Raw genomic sequence first — 18,002 nt, forward strand, 5'->3', positions numbered from 1 at the left:
TTTGAAGAAAGGCACAGTTATTGCTTTAACCCTTCCCACCCCATCTGAGCATTTATTACTGGGATATCAGCTTAAATGCTGAGATTAGTGACTATTTCCATTAAAAACACAAATATATGATGTTTTCTTGAGTAAGTTGAACATCTACATCTCCCCACTAAAATGTCATCAGTCCCACTCCCAAAATTGAAGTACAAACTGTTTTAAACTATCAACCTTGCAGAACCTGAAAATCTACACAGGTAGGTCACCATGGCCGAATCCCCCAGTCCTTCCCTGGGCAAAGCTATGGGACTGCCAAGGGTGTGGGGATACAATTTTCCAATGCAACCAAGTTTTTTAGAAGCTGGAGTCCTATTTCCAAATGCCAGCCAAGGCCACTGATGGTCCAAGGGACTTAGGGACTTTCAGGAGTGCCAAACAGTTTTAAGTGCTCAATTCCTTTGCTTGCTAAGGCAAAGGAATGGTTAAATTCCCAAGAAATGTCTTTAAATAGGCTGCAGACAGTTTTGCAAGCCTTGTTTGTAACCTTTAGTCATTCAGTTTTGCTCCTGCTGAAATGAATGATCAATGTTAATTAGGAACAAGATAACATTTATCAGGGATTGACAAATATTGACAAATATTTATTGGCACGACACTCCCGGTGGGTTCAGAGCTATCCCCAGATGTGGATGCTCATGCTGAACTAGACGCTAACTCCCTTAGCATCAGTGCTGCCATTTACTTTGCTTTTTATTGCTTGTTCCTCACTGCTTTTTATTTTCAGTGCAAGCTTTGCAGTTCACCTTGGATATGATTTCTTGCTTCTTTGGGCAAAGCAGAGATGCACTCTGGGGAATCGATGAGAGGGAGCGCTCAGGTTTACAGAGTCATGTAGGCTTCTTCACAGGGACATTTACCAAGCACCTTTAAAAGATAATGGAAGTATATAACAGCAAAATTGAAATCTTCACCTGGGCATTGTCTGCAACCTGAGACCTTTTAAAGCATCAGAGCAGTTCTTTTTGAGATAAACATATATTTTTTTATTGTTCCATTAAAAATATTCAGAATCTGTCCCGAGTAGTAGCCCCTGTGCTTTGATACTTTAACAATCTCTGATTTTCTTTTTTGGATGAGAGACTTGTAGCCAGACTGGCATGGAACTGCAAGAGGAGCAAACATTGTGCACCAGCTCCCCTAAGTACACACAGTGTTAGTGTGAACTGGGAGCGCACAAATCCCCTGAGCACGATGTAAACAAAACTGCTCAGACAAGCAGGATCCAACATGGGGCTGAGATGATTTTGCCATTGCTTTCCATCAAAATTCCATAATCTTTGCAGCCTCTTTCTTAAAACATTCCCCAAAAGAAGGAGCATATGAGCCTGGGTCGTAGGAATTGATTGCATGTAGCAAAGAGCTGGGAGAAAGGCTCTTCTTGGAAGTGTGCACGCCTTCCCCAAGCATCAGTGAGACAACCCGTGGAGAAACCTTCCAGAGGCACTCAGGCCAGGTCAATCAAATCTATCTTCCCTTAAGAAGAGAGGGCTGCTCTGCTAAGAGCTAAATCAAATAATGAGGTGTTTTGCTCAACAGCTTCCAACCTTTGGTCCTCAGGAGCTTACCAAGGAGTTTGTAACATTTTGTGAGTCAGTGAAAAGCAAGTCCGTATCTGCTTTACCTTCAGCCTTTCAAATGGGATCCTTACGTGCCAGAAACTTGAGAAAGCCACACACCAGAGGAGTTTGAAAACTAGTCGAGAGTGTTTATTTGAATACAGTAGTAACTGTTTGGTCTCTGAAAGACATAATATTTGTGCACAACAAAAACTGTGTGGTGAACTGGGTATTGCTGGAGCACATGGGTATGTGAAGCTGGTTTTATGCATGCCCATCATGGAGGAGGCCTATTTGCATGTGTTTGCTGAATTGCAACATTGCTTTGAGTGGTGCCAGGTGAAATGATGGATTCTGTGGGAATTGTACACCATTACTCTGAGGAATCAGCTAGTGTAGTCTGACAGCACTGCTTGCTCAAGGAACAGGTAGAAGGAGAAGTGGAGGATGGAAACTGGTGAAGGGAAAAACAAATAGGAAATTTGGGGGATTTCCCCTTGGCAAAAATATTAATTCTATGGAAAACATTTGATTTGTTGGATTAAAATCCAGGAAGAAGGGAGGGATTTCTTTAGAATTTTTGTGAAAATCTGTTTTTTCCCCTGGCATCTTCCCAACTGCTGTGTATTGAGAGCACCGGTCACAGGAGAGCAGGGATGTGAGAGGGAGAGGAGTGGGGATGGCTGAAACTGGATGGATAATGAGTGACATTAAAAGATGTAGAAGAGTTGTTCCAAGAAGCAAAATCTGGACAGTGGCAGCTTCAGGGGTGTCCCTCAGCTTCAGGGATGTGAACATGAAGAAAAGGGGAAAAGCCAGGAGGGGGATAGACAACACTCTAAGAATGAATTTGTTTGTAAAATATTTTAACATCTGGACCACCAAGATTAACAATGTCAGGATCCCATTTCAGTTATTCTTTCTTTTCACTATTTGCTCTTCTCTGTCTCTGTTTTGTTTTTGTTTTTCACCCGTGCTTCACGTAGTTTCTCTGTGGCTATGCATCCAGCACATTTGGCCAGTCGCCCACACCCACACCAAAGGTAAACTGAATACACGAGTTCCTCTGTTATATATTCATTCTCCTTGGCAAGGATTGTGCTTTGCTCTTGTTGGTTTATTCCTCTTCTTGCACTATCTATAGAAGATCCATTTCAAGCATCCAATGTGATGGAGAGCATTTTTACAGCTTGTTGAATAGATACAGGTGTATGACTGTCATTTATTTCTAGAATTCAGCTCAGAAGAGCTTTGTAATGACAGGAATTTGGTTTGGATAAAATCAGAACCAGCCTGAGCAAAAGTTCTGAGGATTTTTTTCTGATATTTGAATCATGGTTCATCTGTGGCATTTGGTGGTTGTTTATCATGGTGCCACTGTTGGGTTCAGTGGGACATTATTCCTCCATGCAACTGCAAATCTGGCCCTGTGTTGCCCTTTTGGGGGCAGGAAGCTGACAGCTCGTGTGTGAAGAGAGACTCCTGGATTGCATTTCTGGATTGCTTGGAAATGCCATCATTGTCGGTGGGGTTAGTTCTTGTCCAGAGGAGAGTTCAAATCCAAGCCTTCAAAGACACAGTTAATATTGAACTTTGCCATGATCACCAAAACATGCTCTTGGCACATTTTTAGGTCTTTTCTGTTGCATCTCAACTCCTGACTGGTTCTGATAGCTTCCCAAACCTTTCTTGCTAGATATTTGGCCATAGGGTAGCATACTGTGTGCTAAAGTTTTTATGTTAGCTTTGCAACTCTGCTCACATTTCCATGACAATCTTTTGATATCCAGAGGGTTATGTTCGAGATAGATCTGACTTTCAAAATTCAGGTCCTTGCATGGGGCTGAATTTCAACCCTTCTTACCTGTGCAGTGTCTCGGATGTTTGGACTTGGAATTCCAATGAGGAGGATCAGACCCTAAATGACCCGAAGCCATTCATTCCAGAGTTGGACTCCTTTCCCCTCCATATCATGATTGCAAACTGTTTAGATTGCAGCATTTCGTTGGGCCTGTCTAGAGTGGTAGCAATGCCACGCGCACACACACAAAAATCCTTCCTGAGTTAGCATATAGTGGGATTAAATCCAGGAGAAGCTTGTTGTGCAAAATCTCTTAGAAAAGCCCAGGCCAGTCTTTTTCTCTGAGACAACAGGAGATACAAAGAAATGGGAGGCATAATGCTGATGATTTCTATGAGTTTTGTTGTTGTCATAGTTGTTCTCATAATATAGCCTCTAGTTTTGTACATTTTCTAATTAATAATAATTGACAGCATTTGTCGGGCACTGAGGCAAGGGTGGAACAGCCAAGCCAACAAAAATTTTCCAAATACATCAACATCAGTAAGTTTTATAAAATGGGGGGGTAGTTCAAAATAGGGGGGTGTAGTTCCAAACTCATCACTGTTATGTAGCCCATGTCAGCTTTGCATCTGAAGGCACTTTCCAGACATCACAGCCTTTAGGAAAGAGACTGTCTCTTCACTATATGTACTGTCTCTTCACTATATGTCACTGCAGAACCTGCTGTGAGGGGCCCTCAACTTTCTCTGGTCACCTGGAGGCCATCCAAGTGACATTGCATATAACAAAATAACAAACAAAACCCATCATTTTTCTCAGACTTCAGAAAAAAGGCTGAGAAGCATCATGTCATGTTGCTATGGTCCATTTTAGTGACCTTACAGTCCTAAAGAGATGAGATGACCCTCCTTTGACCAGAACCTTTCCCCACAGTACTGCTGGGGGTACATGCTTCTCTCTCTTTCCCTAACTCACCTTAAGAAATTAATCTTTCTGCATTTCCACCAAAGCCATTGCTCTGTCAGGCCTAGTGCTGAGCAGTGTTCCTGGTTCACCATGCAGCCTTCTCCTTAAAGGAGGAGAAGGTGCAGAGGGACAGCATTAGTAACTCCTACCATTTCTGTCTCAGTGACATTTCTCCTTTTAACTTGCCTTTTGCCTTGCTTCTGTTTACTTGGTTTGGATGTCAAAAACTAAAAAAAACTTTTTCATCATCCTTGCTCAGGCTCTGGGTCTGTATGAAGACCATCCTACCCACCATAACTTTGAGTCCAACTTAATCCACTGAACCTGCCGGGTGCAGGTAGGCTGAGCTGGTAATTGCCTTCTCAGCTGTGGACATGTAAGTACCTAAACATGTCCAAGACACCAGAGAAAGGAGCCTGAATAGGGCCCTAGAGATTTTACAGCTTCACAGAGATGCTGGGAAATGTCCTGATGCTCCAGCTGTGCCACTGGACATCTTGGACACCCCATGCTGTGGGGACATACTCTTGTGTTCTTCTGGTGATATCCTGCCTTGACTTCTATCTTTATGTTACTGCAAACAACCATGAATGTGTTTGCACCCCTAAAGTTCAGGCTGGCTTGAGTTGGCAGAAAGAAGTAGCATTGAAGGTTGTCTGAATGTTGTGCTGGTCTGCCCATCCTTCTGAATTCTCTTCTGAGATGGAGCTTCTCTGTAACCATGTAATTCTCTTCCTTTTTCTTATTTTTCTTTTCCATTTTTTTCCCTTTGATGCTGAGCACAGACTGAGTGATTATTCAGTGCCCCAGTCTGGGCTACAGAACCTGTGGATCCCGTTCGTCCTTCCCTGTGACACACAGGTCTCATCCTCCCTTGCGCTAGGCTCTGTATGGACACCTGTGAAGAGATAACCTGAGTCTCAAAGATGTTACAGTTTCAAGAGTTTGAAAGCTAAGACATGTCTGGCCAGGAGAAAAGCCGAATGTACTCAGCTCTTTCTCCTTCAGGCTATGGAGACTGGGTCTGGTTTTAGCTAAAAAATGCTCCTCCTGGGCAGTAAAACCTCTATTTTCGCTGCCTTGCTAGGCTGTGTTGGCAGGCTGCTCCACTCCTTTTTTTGGCTGTTTTGTTGGGATAAGGAAAGAGGTGTGATTCTCCCCACACTGGTGTTGAGGTGAGGTGAGAGGAACCGCGATGACTTCAGTGGTGTCACCTTGTCCCTGCAGGAGGAAGCTGATGCAAAGCCCTTGTATGAGTATTCATTGTGTGCCTGAGAGCCCACTTAGTGCCCATAGGGCTGGTGCCCACCGCTGAGAGGGGTCTGTGCACCAGTGTCAGGGCCAGGAAGCATGTGAATGGATGGTATGGTGCAGTCTTGAGAAGAGAAGCCCAGACCACTCTGACAATTTGGATAGGAAGACAAGCTGCTTTCTGGCTGCTGTCCCTTCCCTCCAACCCCTCCCAGCAAAAAGCTGTCAGGTGCAAGGATGGAGAAACCATCACTGCTTTTTACCAGAGCTAGATGCATGCAGGGAAGCAATGCAAGGCATCAGTTACCTAGAGAGGCAGGTCCTGCTGTCTGGGAGCAAACCGCTCATGCATTCCCTTGTAGACACTCGTACAAAGTCTTGCACCCTTCCTACCACCACAGCTGAAAAATGACCTCTCCCAGCCAAGCCCAAATTGACAAGCCTAGCTAACATGCAATTGCTTCCAACTTCTGGCCCTGCTCCTGCATCTGTTGCTGCTTCTAACCCCTGCGGCTACTCTTCCACATTTCAGAGAGGTGACCCCTTGCACATAATTAGCAAAGTAATAAGAAAACATTAATCAAAGCTATCCAGACCAGGATTCTTGCTGAAACAGCCTATTCTTCATCAAATCTGTGATAGAATGTGAGTGCCAGACTCTACAGTGCTCTGCAGGTAGCAGCTGCATCCATTAATTACTCTAGATTTGTTAACAGTTTGTCCTTCAGTGGAGAATTGTACTGGCAGAGATCACCTATAGCTGCCCCTGCTCTTCTTGACCAGCAGGCCAGGTTTTCCTGGTGTGTGCATGAACTGGGTTTTCTCTTGTTGGAATTCCATGACGATTTTGTGTTTGTGTTGACTGGGTTTGTCTCAACATCATATCCAGCCTGAGCTGTGCAAATTCCCTGCCCATGGTGAGGGCGTTGGACTAGATGACATTCATTGTCCCTTCCAACCTGAACGATCTGTGATTGTATGAAATTCCTCCATTTTGGGGGGTGGGAATGTTATCTGGCAGGTTATTAGGGCTGTATGATGAAGCACACGTAAAGATTTTGGAAAAGTGGAAATTAAACTCACCACCTTGTGAAACATAACAGCAAGACCAGTGCAAACAGCGACTTTGTGACTCCACAAGTGGCTTGACCACCGGTAAAGAAGAGGATGTTTGGAGGAAAAATGCTTTAAAATCCTGCTGGAATCTTCCCTTTGGGAAATCCCTAGCCATTAGGTCATGCCACAGCTTGCCCTATTTTTTATTTGGGGAATGTTGCATACTGGTGCTCAAGTGTTCCTCCAACCCACCAGCAGTACCTGCTATCCCACAAAGGCTCCCTGAACACCAGACCCTACAAGACACACAGCATCGCTGTGACTGATGTGTGATGAGCTCAGGTGATAGTGACTGACACATAAAATGAGCTAGGGGCTTCATTTAGCCTGGAGGTGGTTTAACAAGGTTCTCCCAGGGCAGGGAGAAGGGCCTATTAAGGGAAACATCTCTGTTCTGCTTTAGAAACACTTGCCCCAAAATGGAGATTGGATTATTAACTTAACCAAGGGAGCTAAACTAAGCAAAATACTCAAAATCATCCTGATTTGCCCTAAATACCTACCTCATTTAGTCTAGCCAATATTCTTTTCCAAACACAGCTCTAATCTTCTCTGTAGTACAGGCTGAGGTATATAGACCTTACTAGAAGTTTCTAGAACTGTTGTAGAGTCGCCCTGCAGCAGAAGTACCCTGGCTTTCTTTTTACCCTACATGGGTCTCTGGTCCTACATCCCAGGGAGCGGGAAGGGCTCAGCCTGACATAAGGAACCACGAGAGAGGAGTTGGCATGGCCATGCTGCAATGCATGGGGACAGGGAAGCCCAAGCCGTTCCCAAGGAGCATCCCTGGGCAGATGCATTGCCCCAAGCTGCAATATAGAGTTTTTCGATGGTCCAGAAGAGGCTGTTTGCCCTCATGGGCAGATCTTCCTCATGGCTTTGCATAGGGCAGATGGGATTGCCAGTCACACAGGAAGGTTTGAGCAGGAGAAATTAAATGATGGCACTTTTCCTCCCTGGGTAGAGGTGTATGGAGCAGGTTGCCAGAGTCTGGCCATTGCAAGCTGTCCGGCTCTGCCCCTGCCCCTCTCCTGCCGCAACACTTAACCGCCTCTGGCCTTGCTCCCTCCTCCAGCCCCGGCTGTTGCGGGAGGTTCCCGGGGATGTGGCCGGAGGGGAAAGGCACTGTTATCCTTTCATTTCCTGAGCTCGCTCCGCTGCGGTTTTGCAGGGAGCGGAGACGAGGAAGCGCTCGCCGACACTCAGCAGCCAGTTCAAGCGGTCCCTGGAGCTGTTGATGAGGACTCTCAGCGTGTGCCAGCCCTTTTTTGTTCGCTGCATCAAGCCCAATGAGTACAAGAAGCCCATGGTGAGTCCTGCTTTTCTCTCCTGGTAGCTTTTTGTACAGGACTGGCCGCGGGGTCACGCTGCCCTGGAGCTAATGACAAAACTCCTTGGGGCATCAGTGGAGTCAGGATTGATCCTGGGTGCTTAGGAAGCCAACCCACAGCCTATTCCACCAGCAAGGGGTTCAACAAAGGGTGGGCAAAATCAGGCACTTGCTTTGCGATCCCATAGCACCCCAAAACTTTTTCACAGAGGGGACCTCCTGCCCCTGCTTTTCTTCCCAAGGACAACCTGGAGGAATTCAGCCTGCATCCCTTTTTCCTATTTGGAAATGCCTCTGAATTTCCATAGGGATAGGTGCCACCCTACCAGGTGAGCTGTAGGGCCCTGGGTTTAGTCCCTATGGCAGGGTTCAATGTTTCCTAAAAGTTATTCCCCTCCCCACGAGTTTTCTCCAAAATCTTCGCTCCCATTAGTTCTCATTCAGTTTCAACCCTGTTTGATCCTTTCAGCTGCTTTCCCCCCACAATTGCCAAAGCTCAATCCTAAAAGCAGAGAAAAATAGAGGCAAAATAGCACAGAGGAATGGTGAGAGGAATTGTTTTGCTGTGATGCCTAGGGACTTGCTTCAAAAGCAACAAACACTCTGGGGACAAACTTGAAGAAGCAAATGAAAGGAGGTGGCTGTAAATCCCTTTGACCACAAAATGGTCATGCAGGGGACTCTGAGATTTGCAGTTAACAGTAAACAATAAGGCAGGACCTTGCAGGACTGGTCTCTGGTGCTGTTAGCAATCACCGTTAGCTGCTCACCACTCTTAATAGTGATACTGCTTGGTGAGGACAAGCTTCATTTAAAAATAATTCCAACTATTTGTTTCTTTGAATAATTTTGCCTGTGCCTTGGCACTTAACTTAGCCAGAGCTGGAGCTTTATCTAAAGTTGGTGTCTGTTAGCAAAGCTCAACTGACTGCAAAAAAAAGCATAAAATACCGAATTTAGGAGCTGTTAGATACAAGCAGTGTTTGTTTGAAACTTACTTTTGCTGTTCAGTGAACCTGGCGTGATGCAGGGTGAAAGTTCTGGAGGCTCTCAGAGCAGTTTGCTGTGCCTTTATTCTGGTTTTGGTAAGCGTAAAAAAGGGCCTAATAGCATATTAATGGAATATTTTGGGTTAATATTTAACAATATGTCTGATCTGAGGTCATCTTTTGAGCTGAGATCAACCTTAAGAAGGCCTTCTTTAAGAACGTGTGATGTTGAGGAATAGATGTATATCCTGAACTGATGTTAACAAATTATTCCCAGTGCCCTGACTCTGAGCTGCTTTTACACCCAGATGGCTGGGATTAGGTCTGGCATTTTCTGTCCTGTGTAGGAAGTCGGTATTTCATCAGTTCTTGCAAGCGCTAAGCCAGAAGTCTCTGTCCAACCCATTTATCTACAAAACTTTCAGTGAGACACAAAAACAGCTATGATTTTGAAATAATTGGACAAAGAAATTAACCTCCCCATTAAAGTAATGAGTAGATGAGCTAACACTGAATTAGAGACTTCAGTGCTATATAATATGAAATGTGAATTCTTGCCAAATTTATTTTGGGCCTTGGTTTAATAACACAAAGGAGAAAAACAAACAAACAAACAAAAAACAACAGCCAGATAATGGTACACAGAGCTGTACAGGGTGACTGCAAAAGAGAACATTTTCTGGGAGTTCATTTTCTGTCCCTGGCTTTGAAGGAAAGTGTACTGATAGTGATAGGAAATGGGATAGTGGGAAGTGAAAGGTCAGTGGAAAGTCCTGACTGTTTGTTACTTTATGTTATTTTAAAACTTTTGCTTCCTTCTAAATGTGCTTTTGGGGGTGGGGGTGGGTGGGTGTTGGAAATTGTTTGCATCAGGATGCTGGCTGGAGTTCACTGGGTCTGTACATCATCCCATGCTGCTGTTTCTTGGCATTGCTCTGTTGTTCTGGTTAGTGCAAGAGAAAAGTGTGGGATGAAATAGGTAACAAACCACGCAAAGTCAAACCTGTTTCCAGCAGCCTGTGCCTCATCAGGCCTGGATGCCGGGAGCACACGGTTGCCCATATGTGCAATGAACTAGCCCTACAAACACTGGAGGGTTATTTGCAAGCCCACAACCGTACACACACCCTTCTGCTTCATGGCAATGGCAGACAGAGGAACACACACCTCTTTCCTCTGCACCTTTCTCATCCTCAAGACCCACTTCAGATAGAGACAGCTTGAGACCAAATCTGGGTGATGCTACTTTCTGCCTTTTCCTCGCTCATCTGTTGTCTTCTCCTGGGATCAGGATCTGCCTCACTTCACTCCAGCCCTTTCATGGTTAAGTGGCTGCTGTGAGCTAATCAAAAATCTCCCTCCAGGGATGGGGAGATGGGTGCATCCATAGGGAATATCCTCCTGTCCCAGCAGGTGCACCTGGGATACAGGGGTATCTGAGATACGGGCACATACCTAGCTCTCCTCACCCACTGCAGGGAGAGCCTAGGTGACTCACATTTTGGATGCTCCTATCTGTACATGCACAGATCCTTACATTTTAGACAGCTGAAGGGACGGCAGATGAATAACACCCTGGCAGTAATTCTTTGGCCCAGGCTGAGATTTACTGTCCTGAGTTTCTGTGGTGTGCCAGCACCACACCATGTCCACCTTTGGTTTAGACTTGGGTTGAGCACTATTTGGATGCTCCCAGCAGACAACACAGGCTGCAAGAGGGTGCTCTCAGGGGCTCCAGGATCCTTCCTAATGCACTAAAGCACGGCAGAGATTTTCCTAAGCCTCCCTTTGCTTCAGCAGATCTGCCCACCTAGCAGCACCACGCATTCTCCTCCCTGAGGCACCCAAAGCAAGGGAGAGCAGCCAGGTTTATTAGCAAACATCTGCAAGGACTGGGTTACCTGTGTCTGCTGCCTGGCCTTGAAACCATCTGCTGCTTGTCAGGAGCAGCCATGAATGCTGGTCTGAGATTTGCCGTTCCCCTTAAAACCCTCAGCTGGTCTCAGTTCTGACCTGCCCATCTGAAGCTCCTCAGATGTCCTCCTGGGTACAGGGTGGTTTGATGCTTACAGGCTTATCTCAGGGCCTCAGCATTTCTGAGGCTGCACTTTTCCTTTGTGTGACTTCAGGGTGTCACCTACCTTAACTTCAACTGATGTCAGCACCCGAAGACCTCTGAGTGTCTGAGCCTTTGCTGATACGGTCCTCTGCTTACTCTGCCTGCAAAACAGTACCGTCTTGCCTGTACAGGAGTGCTGTGATCATGCCAGCAAAGCTCAGAGCAGTGGTCAGAAGTTAACAACCACGAGTGGTCATTGCAAGGATGACTGTATGGTTTGACCCTTGCAGATGCAGCATTGCTGCCCATTTTCCCAAGGTGATGCTCACCGTTGCATTGTACTCTCCAGTTCTCCTCCCAGTCCTTAGTGTAATGTGTAGGACACATCCAGTCTTGCAAGAATGAATTAAAGAAATGGAGTGAGTCAAACACACTGAACAGTTCATCGGATCAGGCCCATGACAGCCAACAGTCCTACAGCCTTGGGTTCATCAAGTGACGGATTTGGGTGGGTGCCTGACTTGCTTGCCCCACTCACCTTCAGAGTCCCCACTCTCTTATGGCCAATCCAGGCCAAGATGTGCCATCAAACCACCGTGTCCTGTAACCTCCCCAGCTGTTTGACCGGGAGCTGTGCGTCCGTCAGCTGAGGTACTCGGGAATGATGGAGACCATCCGGATCCGCCGAGCTGGCTACCCCATCCGCTACACATTTGTGGAGTTCGTGGACCGGTACCGGGTGCTCATGCCTGGGGTGAAGCCAGCATACAAGCAGGTGAGCATCTTCTTCCACAGGAAATGGTTGCTCTCTGCTGGGCTCCCCAGAGATATTTATGGGGTGTGCTTCCTCTGAAAAAGCAGTTATGCAACATTTGATCCCCAGATGTTACAGTGGTGCTCTGGGCTTTCCACGTGAAGAAAAAATGGTTATGGGGCTGGCAGGGACCCATGGCCATATGCAGCCTGCCCTTCTCACTCAACCTTAAATGTGGTGACAGTAAAGCCCTGGGAACCTCATTAGCAGAAAACTGCTGGAACTGGGATCAGAAAAGGTCCCCACTGGGCTTGGGAGGAGCAATTGGTGAGACTGGTCCTGGTGAATCCCATCCCCTCTCCTACCAGGGCGACCTGCGTGGGACATGCCAGCGCATTGCTGAAGCAGTGCTCGGGAAGGATGGTGACTGGCAGATTGGCAAGACAAAAATATTCCTGAAGGTAGGTGGTTTTCCAAATCCCCCTGCCATCTGGAACCCTTGCCTGTGAAGGGGTCTCCTGCCACTCCCTTTCCATCACAAGACTTGACCTTTACCCACAGTCAGCCCCTCCTGGGCTTGTGTGGCAGTGGGTAAGACATGGGCCAAGGCAGGATATTTGGGGCTGGCTTGGGAAACAGCGGGCAGGAGGAAGCCCTGATACTGCCAGCACTGATGTATGCATGTACCCATACGGACACAGGAAGAGTCACATACAGCACACGGCCTTTTCCCTCCTGTGCTGAGCTGTAGAGGAATGCAGCTGGGTTAATTAGCATTGATAACATACAGCTATGAGTTGGCTTCAGGGGCGGTGAGTTGGCCGATGTGGATAAGGTGCAGCTGTGGATGGTTCTGTTAAGTGGTTGGGAGCCAATGAAGAGAGAGCAGCTGAGGAAGAAGTTGAGAGAGGAAGAAGCAAGAGAAGGGAGAACACATGCCCTGGATGAGGTGAGATGAGAAGGTGGCAGCAGAGGGACTGGCATGAAGAGTATGCTGGTATGAGATGGTGAAAGACCTTGTTGCAGCATGATAGTCTGGATAGTGCTGTGACACTGAGCTGCTCAACCTCATCTCCTATCTTCGCCCAAAAAGCACAGAAACAGCAGGAAGAATGTTTATGCAGAGCCCTGCAGAGAGAGGAACTGAGAGCACACCAGTCTCACTTTGCTTTCAGCACATCCTTGCACCACCCAAGATGTGCCTGCAGCCTCCCTCTCTGCATCATTCTGGCTGACACAGAGCAGCCCGGCACTGCCACCCCATTCATGCTCACCGCTCCTTACAAAACCCATTCCTGCGTTTCTCTGGAAAGGTGAAGCTGAGCTGGAGCCAGGCTGGAAGCAAAGGCTTCTCTTGAAGGCAAACCTCAGTGGTAAACCCTGACTGCTTATATTGAAATTTACCCTCAACCCCATCACCAGCGTGAACACCCCCATCTCTTCCCTAGATGCTGTTCCCACTAGTGGCTCTTTCTAGAGCCTGTTATCACAATCTCGCAGCTGTCAGGGCAGGAAATGGAGAAACTGGGAGGCCCCGAGGGCTGCGTGAGGTCGAGCAAAGCAGGAAACGCATGGAGCTGCCCCTGCGGCACCCAGCACGGCAGGGCTCAGCATGCCGCAGCCGGGAAAGAAAGCCGAGTTACAAACAGGGTGAGAGGAATCAGCAGAAAGCTTGGACTGGTGCATGCTCAAGGAAAGTCAGTGTTTCAAGGAGCTGTTTTGCCCTTAGGGTATGGAGGCATTGCAGCCTTGGCTAGTGGGAGTGATGGGACTCAGGCAGCCTGAAGTTTGTTCCCAAATGTGTCCCATGCTCCTGGGAACTGCTCCCATGGCTGACAGCACTATCAGGGAGCTCTGCATGGCAAAGCAACGCAATTTGGTTGTTTCCAAACTATCAAGTACTGCATACACAGCTTTTGGATGCTCTGGTTCATTTGGGGATGAAGGCAGCAGATCACTAGGGTTTGTTAGGATTTCCCCAGCGAGTAGGTGGGGTGATACTTGGGATGTAAAATGTCCCAAGAGGGTTTTTTTGGACATTTCCTCTGGGGAAGGGCCTTGTGCCACCTCTCCTGCCACGTCAGGCAGATGGAAAGCTTGAGGCATGAGTGCTGTGTCACTTCCTCCCACAGGACCACCACGACATGCTGCTGGAGATTGAGAGAGACAAGGCCATCACAGACAAAGTCATCCTTATCCAGAAGGTGGTCCGTGGGTTTAAAGACAGGTAGGTGTGAGCCCCACTGCCAAATGAGAAGTGGGCTACGTGGGATGTGTCACCCAGCAAGCAGCCCCTAGGGGATGCATCACTCCCTGGGTGCCCACCTGCCCTGTCTGCATCTGGGGAGGGGGGAGCCCTGGTGTGTTGGCACTCAGGAGCGTCAAGTATTGTGAGAAAACTGTAGAGGAAACGAGGAAAACTGTGTTATCTGCTTCAAACATGGATGGTATAGAATCTTCTGTCCCTGTTCAGTGTGGTCTTCAGGGGGGCTGATGTTTGCTATGACACTGCAGCAGTAGGACTCTGAGCCTGCTGAAGGCTCAGCTGAGCCTCCAGTATGAGGATCCCCACAAGTCTGCAATGGGACCACAGGGTCATCCACTGTGACTAATGTTGCTGTCCCAAAGGCCAAAGGGGTTCAGGACTCTCCTTTTTGCAACTCAGTTGCCAGACCTGGGAGGAGGGTAGGTAGCCTTGGAGAGCTCATAGCGCCGTTGTGGAAGAAGAGGGGGAGCCACAACCAAGGGCCAGCTTCACCCACAGAGAAGGGACATTCTTGGGGCTTTGTGCTTTTTGACTGTCCAAGCCATGGCTGCGACTCAGGCTGTACCTTAGGTTTTGCAGAAAGGGCAGATGCTAAATAACTCAGCAATCTTTCCCACAGTAATCCTAGCAAGACCCTCAAGCCCTTACAAAAAAAATTGTCTCCAAGGTGTCTACAGGTAGAATCAAGCCAGGCTAAGAAGAATGGGAGCAGCAGGGTGGTGTGGCCGAAGTTTGCTCTTGATCATTTGGGTGAGATTAAATCCATTCTCAGGTGTTAGAATCGAAGTGGGGAGAGCACACTGGGAAGAGGTTTTAGAGGCGAGAGGAGGGTCCCAGGTGGGGGGAAGGAGGGGACCATTCCCAGCATCTTCTGCTCTGCCCATTCCCATCGCCTGGCAGAATCTGCCTGCAGAGACCTGTCAGATAGAGCCCCTACAGATCGTTTTATGAAAGCAAGGAGAGCTGGGGGAGGAGACTTTTTCAGGCCTAAAATTCAGTGTTTACTCTACCTGGCTGATCACTTTCAAATCTCCAAAGAATGAGGCCCAGAAGATGATGATAACTTGTGGCCAAACCGCCGAGGCAAGTGATTGAAATGCCTTTGCAGGTCCAATTTCCTGAAAGTGAGAAATTCAGTCCTCATGATTCAGAGATACTGGCGTGGACATAACTGCAGGAAGAACTATGGTGCTGTAAGTACAGGGGTGCATCCTCACACCTCTGCCTTCCTACCTCTTTCAGCTGGGTCATAAAAGAGTTTTCTGGCTCAAAACGCCCCACTGAGTGTAGGAGGGGTTTGGGTTGGCTTTTATTGGTTGGAGCAATGCATGGAGGTTTGCTTTTGCTGCTTTGCCTTCTCATGGAAGAGAGTACCTGACCACCTTCTAGTTGTCCTTTTCCCCATGAGTTAGGTGTCCATTGCACCAACTGGTCACTTGGGGTTCTAAAAGTCTTCCCCTAGTCTCCAGGTGACTGAAAACTTAAAAGCAGCTTCCCCTGAAAAACAGACTCCATCTGCAGGTGGGACCGTAATTTGGTTTCTCACCAACCCAGCCCACGGCTTTCTTCTCTTCCTGTCCCAGCTGGCTCTGACCCAACAGCAGGTCATTCAGAAAATGCATTGGGGTCTAAAGTATCTCAATATCATCCTCCAAGCCTGAAACTTGATATGAATAGCCACTCCCAGGTGGGTCAGGATGCTGCCTTTTGCCATGAAACAAAAGCTTGGCTGTCAGGCAGGAGGTCTGCAGATTGTGGACTTCCATGGGAGCAACCCTCATAGTTTGTGGCTACATTGAGATGACCAGCCAGGCCTCCTGAGGGCTCTCAAAGTCAGAAACTCTATAGGACTCAGTGGGGAAGAAACTGCCTTTGTCTTTCCTGGTCTCTGAATCAGTGCCACAGCTGAAGGGGTTCATTTCTCCACCCTCTTGGAGAACCTCCCTCCTGAAGGCTTGTCCTGGCGGGGGCTGATTTCAGCGGCTGTTATTTACAGCCATGCAAGAAGATTATAGCATGGAAATCTGCTTATGCTGGGTGAGCTCCTGGGTGGTGGGGTGGTTTCATCCTGCTCCTTCTTGCAGATGCGGATCGGCTTCCTGAGACTGCAGGCCCTCTACCGATCCCGCAAGCTCCACAAGCAGTACCATATGGCTCGCCGGCGGATCATCGAGTTTCAGGCACGATGCCGGGGCTACCTGGTCCGTAGGGCTTTCCGCCACCGCCTCTGGGCTGTGCTCACCGTCCAGGCATATGCCCGGGGCATGATCGCCCGCAGGCTGTATAAGCGCCTTCGAGGGGAAGTAAGTACCACGGAGGAGAGATTGGTCACGGAAAATGGAGGTGGGGAGAGGGGAAGTAAACATACTTCTGCATCACATGCTCTTGGGATCGGTTTTTAAAGAGCAAAAAAGAATTTCACAAAGAATCGGATGCCTAAACAGAAGGGCTCTTGTGTTTACTCCCCCAGTACCATCGACGCCTGGAAGCAGAGAAACTTCGGCTGGCAGAGGAGGAACGACTCCGAAAGGAGATGAGTGCCAAGAAAGCCAAAGAGGAAGCAGAAAAGAAGCACCAAGTACGCAAGGACTGATGTCTTTCTGGGGTTCCATCTCTGTTTTCCTGCTCTGATTTTGCTTCTTTGAGAGGGAATGCCAAAAATATCTAAGGGATTTCTGCTCTGCTTGAGCGGTTTGTATTTAATTCACTACTCTGTGCTCTAACTAGTTTGAAGCTGCTCCAGAATTTCTGATCTGCTGCACAGGAATGCCAGAGATTATGGTTATTATTCACTTGCTTTTGCTATTGTATAAAGGCTGAAGGGGGAACTGGGACACTCTACATGTGTGTACACATACAAGGTTGTTGTAGAAAAGAAAAAAATAAGGTCAGTGAAAGTCTCTGTGCATAGACAAACCCCTTAAACAGGTACTAAGGAATGAGAAAATGCTATTGCTTTGTCCTTCTGCAGCTAGGGAACTGAAGCATGGACATGTCACTGATTTGCTCCAAGTCATGATGCTGGTAGTACCCCAAGCACGAGGCAGTCTGCCTTTCTAAAGCCAGGCCCTGTAAAATTTAGCACCAGCTCTTTAAAGGGAGCAGTTCAGTCACTGTACTTGTCCTCTTGCAGGTACGTCTGGCCCAGCTGGCACGGGAAGATGCAGAGAGAGAAGTAAAGGAGAAGGAGGAGGCACGTCGGAAGAAAGAGCTGTTAGAAAAAATGGAGAAAGCTCGCAATGAGCCAGTGAATGACTCAGACATGGTGGACAAAATGTTTGGATTCCTGGGGACTACATCCTCCCTGCCTGGCCAGGAAGGACAGGCACCCAATGGCTTTGAGGTACTGGAGACATGCATGAGCCTGTCTTTCACATGAAAGGCTTTAGCAATACGTTAATGAATCAGGGGAGAGTACAGCAATACAAAAGCGGGTCTCTGAAGGCTTCCTTCAAGACCAAGCTCTTCTGTGTGGCCCCAGAGGGTTGCTGGGCTGTGGCTGGGGACAGGAAGGCAGTCTGCAGGCTTTCTCTGGGGCTATGGAATGCAGAGCAGTATCACTATAAGATCACTGAGGACCTCTGACCTTTGAGATATTTTCCTTCATGGTTCATCACAGGCTCACAACATTTAGCTCTTGGACACCCTTTCCCCATGCTAGGAATGTGGCCATGCTTTTTGCTTCTCTGACTGCTATGGGGACACTCCTGGGCACAGGCATGTCCTTCAGGACTTGTGATTTGCATGGGCTCCAGAGTTGTATTTCATAGTTTTCCCTCCAGCTGGCTTTACCTTTGGGGATGGAAGTCAGACAGAAGAGTCAGGCCCGAAGGGAAAGGGTAGTTCAGTATCCAAAGCCATGCTGA

General features: G+C 47.7%; 1 protein-coding gene across 5 annotated transcripts in view; it reads left to right on the forward strand.

Annotated features, from left to right (window-relative positions):
* The window catches only part of MYO7A (myosin VIIA), a 108,106-nt gene that overhangs the window by 59,634 nt on the left and 30,470 nt on the right, over positions 1–18,002 (forward strand). For 3 of the 5 annotated variants that reach the window (XM_055702178.1, XM_055702177.1, XM_055702180.1), the window contains 9 exons: positions 2,588–2,644; positions 7,910–8,047; positions 11,733–11,891; positions 12,239–12,331; positions 14,003–14,097; positions 15,245–15,329; positions 16,221–16,439; positions 16,607–16,714; positions 17,270–17,479. In XM_055702178.1, coding sequence (XP_055558153.1) covers positions 2,588–2,644; positions 7,910–8,047; positions 11,733–11,891; positions 12,239–12,331; positions 14,003–14,097; positions 15,245–15,329; positions 16,221–16,439; positions 16,607–16,714; positions 17,270–17,479 — 1,164 coding nt within the window. The remainder of the gene's footprint in view (positions 1–2,587; positions 2,645–7,909; positions 8,048–11,732; positions 11,892–12,238; positions 12,332–14,002; positions 14,098–15,244; positions 15,330–16,220; positions 16,440–16,606; positions 16,715–17,269; positions 17,480–18,002) is intronic. The other 2 variants (XM_055702181.1, XM_055702182.1) reach the window with 1 other exon arrangement.

The sequence above is a fragment of the Falco cherrug genome, chromosome 2, assembly GCF_023634085.1.
Source record: "Falco cherrug isolate bFalChe1 chromosome 2, bFalChe1.pri, whole genome shotgun sequence".
In the NCBI taxonomy this organism is placed as follows: Eukaryota; Metazoa; Chordata; class Aves; order Falconiformes; family Falconidae; genus Falco; species Falco cherrug.